This window comes from Phaseolus vulgaris, chromosome 2, assembly GCF_051622355.1.
Source record: "Phaseolus vulgaris cultivar YP4 chromosome 2, ASM5162235v1, whole genome shotgun sequence".
Classification (NCBI taxonomy): Eukaryota; Viridiplantae; Streptophyta; class Magnoliopsida; order Fabales; family Fabaceae; genus Phaseolus; species Phaseolus vulgaris.
In genome coordinates, this window is record NC_143499.1 from 24,705,195 (window position 1) to 24,712,328 (window position 7,134).

Below are 7,134 nucleotides of genomic sequence, written 5' to 3' on the forward strand. Positions count from 1 at the left end.
GTTTTGTATATCTTTCATTTTTCCTTTTATTCAATAGTTGTGTGGGTTGTTCCTATGGTGCTCACCATTCGTTGTTGTTTTTTTAATCTTGAAAACACATACGAAACTGATAAAAAAAATAGATAAAAATGTAATTGTATTCAATACATTTTTTTATGTTAATTTCAATCACTTAATGAAACGGAACTTTAATTCCTTAAACTGTCATGCGTCTAATGGTATTTGGCTGAAAATTGACAATTATTTATATGAAATAATGAGAAAAACACAAAAGTATCTATTTTATAGTTTTAGATAATTTTCAATTTACCATGATTACATATAAAAATGCATCAAAGTACTGTTGTAGATCTCACATCGACTAGAGATGAGAGTCTTTCATAGTATATAAGTAGGTGCAAACCTCAACCCTATGAGTCGGTTTTATGGGGTTGACTTAGGCTTAAAGTCCACTTTCGTAATAAGTACAAGCATGTGATTGAGGAATGTTATTATCTTCAGACCCGATTCCCTTGATTTTTTTATTAGGTGTTGTAAAAAACAAAAATAATCAAAATAATTTGACATATGAAAAGGTGCGAAACACAACACGTTTTCATATAATTAAGCGTAAATCACAAATTCAATAGGGAAACCAATTATTTTGGTTTGATTAATTTAGTTCGAGTAAAATTTAATACAATTAAAAATCTAAATCAAATTTATTGATTTAATCCAAACTCTCATATTGATCAAATCTACTAATACCTATGTTGTGTTAAGTTATTGGATTTAATATGGATCTTGGTTCAGAGTAACTCTTACATTATTTTAATATATTTTTAAGTTAAAAAACAAATGAACTGAAAGTACGAGAACAGTGAGAAGAACTAATATTTATTATTTAATCTTAATAATCAATTGTAATTATTTTTATATAAAATAAATATTGTTAAGTGAAAATGTCCAAGAAGGAGAAGCAAAATGGCTAAGTCCAAATCAGTTGAATTGAGTTAATATTTACAAAAAAAATGTTTTATCTCATCTCACATGGATGAACTCAGGTCTGCATCTTGTCACAGACACATTAGACCAATTTTGTAATGTAGGATTATTCCCTTTTGCTAAATTTAAATCCCATCAGCAATAGATTTTATTTTTATTATTATGTGGATGTGTTTATGTATATATACACAACTTAATAGGAAATTATTTATTCAAATATTTTCAGCAGTTTAATAATTAATTTTAAACTCAGTTTTTTTTTATTTGGGTAACTCATTCTGAAATTTCCAAAATAGAAAAGTTTCTTAAATTATGCTTTCTGTGTGTCAATAGGCTGATTTGAACTAATATAGTACATTTTGGTGATTAATTAAAGTGACTCTTTAGAAATACTTGTATTGATTGTTTCATTTAATGCTTTTTCAGGCTAACTGAGATGTACAGACACATACATTCCCCATAGCACCTTTGTTCCTGAAGAGTCATTGTTTTGCAAAGTTGCATCGTTTCGCAAATGGGTGCATAAACAGCGTCAACAAAACAACTCTAGGTTACTAAATTATCCTTCAATCTAAACCCTAGCGATTTCCATTAATTCTAAACATTATCATTCTCAGGTTTTCATTTTTAACCAGGAACATGGAAAAGCATAGCCCTTCCTTGGGTCCATTCTCCAACAACTCTCTATCTGCTCCCTCTGCTGACACTCTCACTCTAATTATCAATCCAATCAACGACAATCTTCAGGGTGAAAGCACCATGAAAACCCCGTGGCAAGTGTTGGATGAACTCCGTGGTGAAAGTAGTGATGACAGTGGTGGTGAAAAAGACGTTGTTGGTGGAAGTGGTAATTACATAAGAGATAAGAATGGTGTTGGTGGTGGAAGTGTTGACCGTAATAACAATGGAATCCGTGGCCGGAGTGGTGCTGCTGAGAATGGTAATGGTGGTGATGTTGGTGGTGGGATTCCTCCTGTGACTGTGGCTGTGGCTGTGGCAGTGGGTGGTGGTGGTGGTAGGATGGAGCTGGTGGAGAGTGGTGTTGTGAGGGAGGGAGTGGTGGGGAAAAAGAGAAAGACTTCTATAGTGAGGGACCCTCCCACTGGGAAACCTACTTGTCCTCTTTGCCGCAAAGAGTTTCCAACGTGGAAGGGTGCGTTTGGCCACATGCGCGCACACCCTGACCGTGATTATCGTGGATTCTTCAAACCTCCCGTGTTTGGATCCCCATCCTCAACCCAACATCATCCTCTTACTAATGCTAACAAGGGTAACACCTCACAGTGTAAGAAATATAAAATAAAAAAGACTTTTCTGTTCCAACAACGTTTGTTTGCATGCGTTTATGATTTTGGTGTGTATCTATGTGGTTCTTAAATGGCAGGTGATGGTGGTGAGGTTAACCATGGGGAGAAAGGGTCAGCACCGCCGCCTATTCAAGTTGTGATGTTTGATCTGAATGAACCACCAACTGCAGTGGAGAATGCTGCTGAGTCTGTTACAGAAAAGAGTGATGAGAATGGAAAGATTTTTGGATTTGACTTGAATGCTGAGGGAAATGTTTTTGGATTTGACTTGAACGAGATGCCCTTGACTGAAGAATGAGGGACGAAGATCGACAATTATACATGTAAGACCTAAAATGTTGGGCTATTTCAATAGAACAACAGTAGTCGTTTTGGTTTGTTGAAGTACTGAGAATGCTGGTTAATATTACAGTTTCAGTTGTTGCTTTCATTTTAAGGGTTTTGAGGAGTAGTGCCTCAGAAAATTTATGCCCTAAGAAATTTGGGATACATGTAGTGAATGCTCTGGTTCAGCTTCTTATATATATATATATATATATATTTTACATGGAGATATGTTATATATATAATTTGGTAAAATGTTTTAGACAAAAGTACATATGAATGGTTTTTTTTGAAATGATTCATCGTTCGGAAATGTTTAGGGTTTAGAGAAATGTTCATCTTAGTTCAAGTTTGGTTTTACATAACATTTAAATCTAAATCTGTTTGCTTCTGTTCACTTTACTTTCTGTTCATTTTACTTATTCTGAATGATACTTGTATGTTTTCAATTAAATAAGTTTTTGTAAAATTTATTTCAATGTTATAGTTTGTATGTTTTCGATTAAATGAGTTTCTGTAAAATTTATTCCTTTGCTTGAGTTGTTTGTTGTTTTTAGCTTTGTAAGGATTAAGTTGTTTAAAAGGAGTTAAGTGAGTATTGTTGTGTTATGTTGTTGTATAAATGTTTCATATTTTACACATAAAAAAAAAGTTTGCTGGTGTTTCATTTTTTTTTGGATAAATTAAAATATATTGATGAAATATTCACCCAAATGAAGAATCTAAATACATCTCTGTCCAAGCCCAGTTGTAGATGAAGATAAACTTAAGGAGAGTACAAAGATCATAGACATCAAACTGGTTTTGTACAAGCCTTTATCTGTTACCAACTTTCTAACCTTTGTTTAATTGAGCATTGGTGAAGAATCTGTATCATTTTTTCTTTTTTGTTTCACTGATATATGGGTTTTCAAATGAGTTATAAACTCAACTTGCTATGGTGTGTGTCCATATTTGTGTTTTGTAGGTGTGAAGGTTGTGTTATGTGTTGTTTTATATGTTAAATAATACTGACGAGAGTATAAGGAAAATTACCATAAAGACTTAAACTTTGTGTTTAGATAGGGTGAATTTAGAAGGGAAAAACCTGGAGGGTGATTCAGGAGGGATACATAAACTTTTAGTTGTTTGGAATGAGGAAAATTCAGAAGGATAATTAAAAAAAAATCACTGGTCAACAAATCACAACATCTCCCTCTGCAGTAGCGTGAAATGAGATGAATTTAAGCACACAAATTCCTCTCTTTCCACTATGTTATGTTTTGATCGTTATGTGTATGAACAAATAGAAGTGAGGTTTTTTTAGCGTTGAAATTAAGAACTATTATTTGTTGGACGAAGATAATAAAAATTTGTAAAAGAAATTATAATGTTAAGAACGAAACTTTTGATTCGGGTTGTTCAGATAATTTATCAACCGAATTAGATCTATGTAAATTCATATATTCAATGGATACATTGTTAGATAATATCAATAAACATATAAATATATAAGAAAAGTGGTTTAGAAATATTTTATAGACAAAATTAGCTCGTAGAAAACAAAATCCACTATCCATCTTATTCCATTGCTCTTAATTTTAACCCAGAGACGGAATTTTTTATACATACAAAAATTCAAAAGTAATTGTAATAAAAATTAAATTATGTATCCACTTGTATTGTAATTTTAAATTCTCTTTCTTAAAATTATTATGATTACTCTTTTTTTTCATTTCATTATATAGTTTTTCATTTTCTATGATCAAAACTTGTTTAGTTTTACTTTTGAGCTCTAATATTGAATAATTTGACAATACAATTTTTTTCATGCATCCTTATATTATAATTTTAAATTCTCACTCTTAAAAATAACATTCTAATGATTTTTTTCTTCCATTTTAGTCGTATTTATTTTTCACTTCATTCTTTGTCATGTATTTTATGTACTTATATATCACATCATATTAATTTTTTTAATTATATAACTATTTTTGTGAGTATTAGAGGAGAAAGTTTAAAATTGATGAAAAATGATATAATTGGAAAAATTTAAGATAGGAAACTAAATCATTTTATTTTTCACTTATCTAAAATTACCATATTTCTAAAACATAAATTTTATAATTCATCTTTAACTTCTCTCTATAAATTCTAAATGGTTTCTTTCCTTTTTCTCTTTTTGAAATCACAAGTTAGAAGCTATTTAAAAGTAACCCTAACTCAATAAATATAACTATAATTGATATACGTTTTCAATTTTTCTTTAGTTCAGGTTTCTCCACCATTTTGTCTTTATGCATGTGGCCTTGGAGTTGTCACATGTATGATTTGACTATAAAAAAATGAATTTGTATTAATTTAAGTTTATTATGTTTGCTTGTTTAGATTTAGTTTTAAAAGAGAAAACTAGAGAATAGTTGGTCATCCTCAACTTATTCATTTTTCCAAAATATTTCCTTAGATATAAAGGTGTTTACAAGCAACGGAGATTAACATTTAAAATCTAGATTATAATAATAAATAAAATACTATGTAAAAATTATTAAATAAAAATTATTTTTAAAGATCAAAATAATTAATTATTATATTAATTAAATTAAAAATTATTTTATAAATTAAAAAAATATTAATATATAAAATAATTTCTATTATTGATAAAAATTTATAAAGTAGTTTATAAATTCATATTTAATAATTAATTATTAAAGTTTTAACTATTAATTACTTTATATTATAAATTAGTTTTAATTAGCCTTTTAAAGATTAATTTATAATATAAAATATTAGTAATTAAAAATTTGATAATTAATTTAGATATTAATTTAAAATTATTTTATAAATTTTTATTAATAGTAAAAACAATTTTAAACATTAATAATTTTTTTAATCTTTAAAATAATATTTAATTTAATGTCTAAAATTCATAATTTCATATTATATTTTAGAAATTTGAGAAGATTTTTGTGAAGCTTAAAATAAATTATGAATAATTAAATATATAATTAATATGAAATATTTTGGATTGTTACCTTATTTTATCGTATTTGTGTTGTTTCGCTATTACAATGATTATGTTTTAATAAATGAGCAAATACAAATACTAGTAGACTTCAAGATAACAAGGTAAAGTTGTCTAAAAATAAATTATATATTTAATAAAATTGTGTATATATTTAAATTTAAATTTAGGAAATTTTTTATTTAAATTTAATATCATACAGTCTTTTATTTTATTTTAGTAATGAAAATATAAATTAGTCATCAAATAAAGTTTTCTTTTTATGTATTTCATTATTATAAAATAGTATATTTTTAATCAATATAAACGAGATACTTGTAAATAAAGTTTTAAATAACTATATTTTTATTCTAGTTTATTTTTTATTATTAGTAAAATGATAATTTAAAATTTTTATTTTTTAAATATTAATGTCTATTTTCATAATAGAGTTTAGGTTTGTAGATTTTTTTTTTAAATTGAGTTTATTAATTTAAACGAGGGATTTTATTTTTAGTACTCTTATGTAATGCCTTTAAAAAGCTACCATATTAGTCATTAATTACAAAATTGATAATTATAATTAAATTATATTTTATTAGGAAATATATTTATTCTATCACATTTAAAGTTTTAATTTTCTAATATCAACTACTGCAAATACATTTTATTCTTTAAACTGAATTTCTTCACATTAGAAAAGTCAAATTAATTAAAAAGAGGATATAAGGTAATTTAATGATGTTAAAGGAAATAATGAATATTCTATCCTATCACACTGACAAAAACTAACATATTAAGATTCAAATTAAAAATAGACTAAATAAAATACTGAACCTGATTTTTAAAAAAATAAAACGTAAGCTTCATTTAGTTCATTTATTATTTGATTAATTTCACTTTAAAAAAATATTTAAACTATTTTTTAACTATACCGTATAACATTTAATATTATTTTATTTAAGATAATTACCTACTAATAGAAAACTGTATTTTGTATTTTTAATTGGAGCAATCCAAATAAATGATTTAATAAAGATTTTAATCCTTAATAATGTAAAATATTAAATTAAGAAATTAAAAATAAAAATATTTCTCTTAAGCTTCCTATTAAAGTAACTTATTTAAGGTTAACCTTAATATAATTTTTCTTTATACCTTTCCTTTTCTAAAGTGTATGATAAGTAAATTATTAAAAATAATTAGACTATAAATTTAATGAACAAGATACAAAGTAAACTTCTAAATTAGCTTTAACCTCTCATTTTGTTTCATATATATATTATTCACAGAATTTTAATATTATTAAACTTTTTTAATTTAAGTTTGACTTATTTCAATAGTCAAATTTAATTTTAAGTTTGAGTTTATTTATTTAAGTAAAGAATTTAAGTATTTGAGGAATAACTTCACTCGTCTTCTACTTTTTATATTTATACTTTCGTCTAAACAGTATAACAACCTAGGTGAAATAACACACTCATCAATGAACAACTTTATATATATATATATATATGTATATATAATAAAACTATCTAC

At 26.3% G+C, this 7,134-nt stretch overlaps 1 protein-coding gene across 1 annotated transcript; it reads left to right on the forward strand.

Annotated features, from left to right (window-relative positions):
* The first annotated feature begins 1,623 nt into the window (after positions 1 to 1,623).
* On the forward strand, positions 1,624 to 2,589 carry LOC150029066 (zinc finger (C2H2 type) family protein). Its single transcript, XM_090297735.1, has 2 exons — positions 1,624 to 2,269; positions 2,366 to 2,589. The coding sequence occupies exons 1-2, from the start codon at positions 1,624 to 1,626 to the stop codon at positions 2,587 to 2,589; spliced, it is 870 nt and encodes a 289-aa protein (XP_090153861.1).
* Positions 2,590 to 7,134: the final 4,545 nt, after the last annotated feature.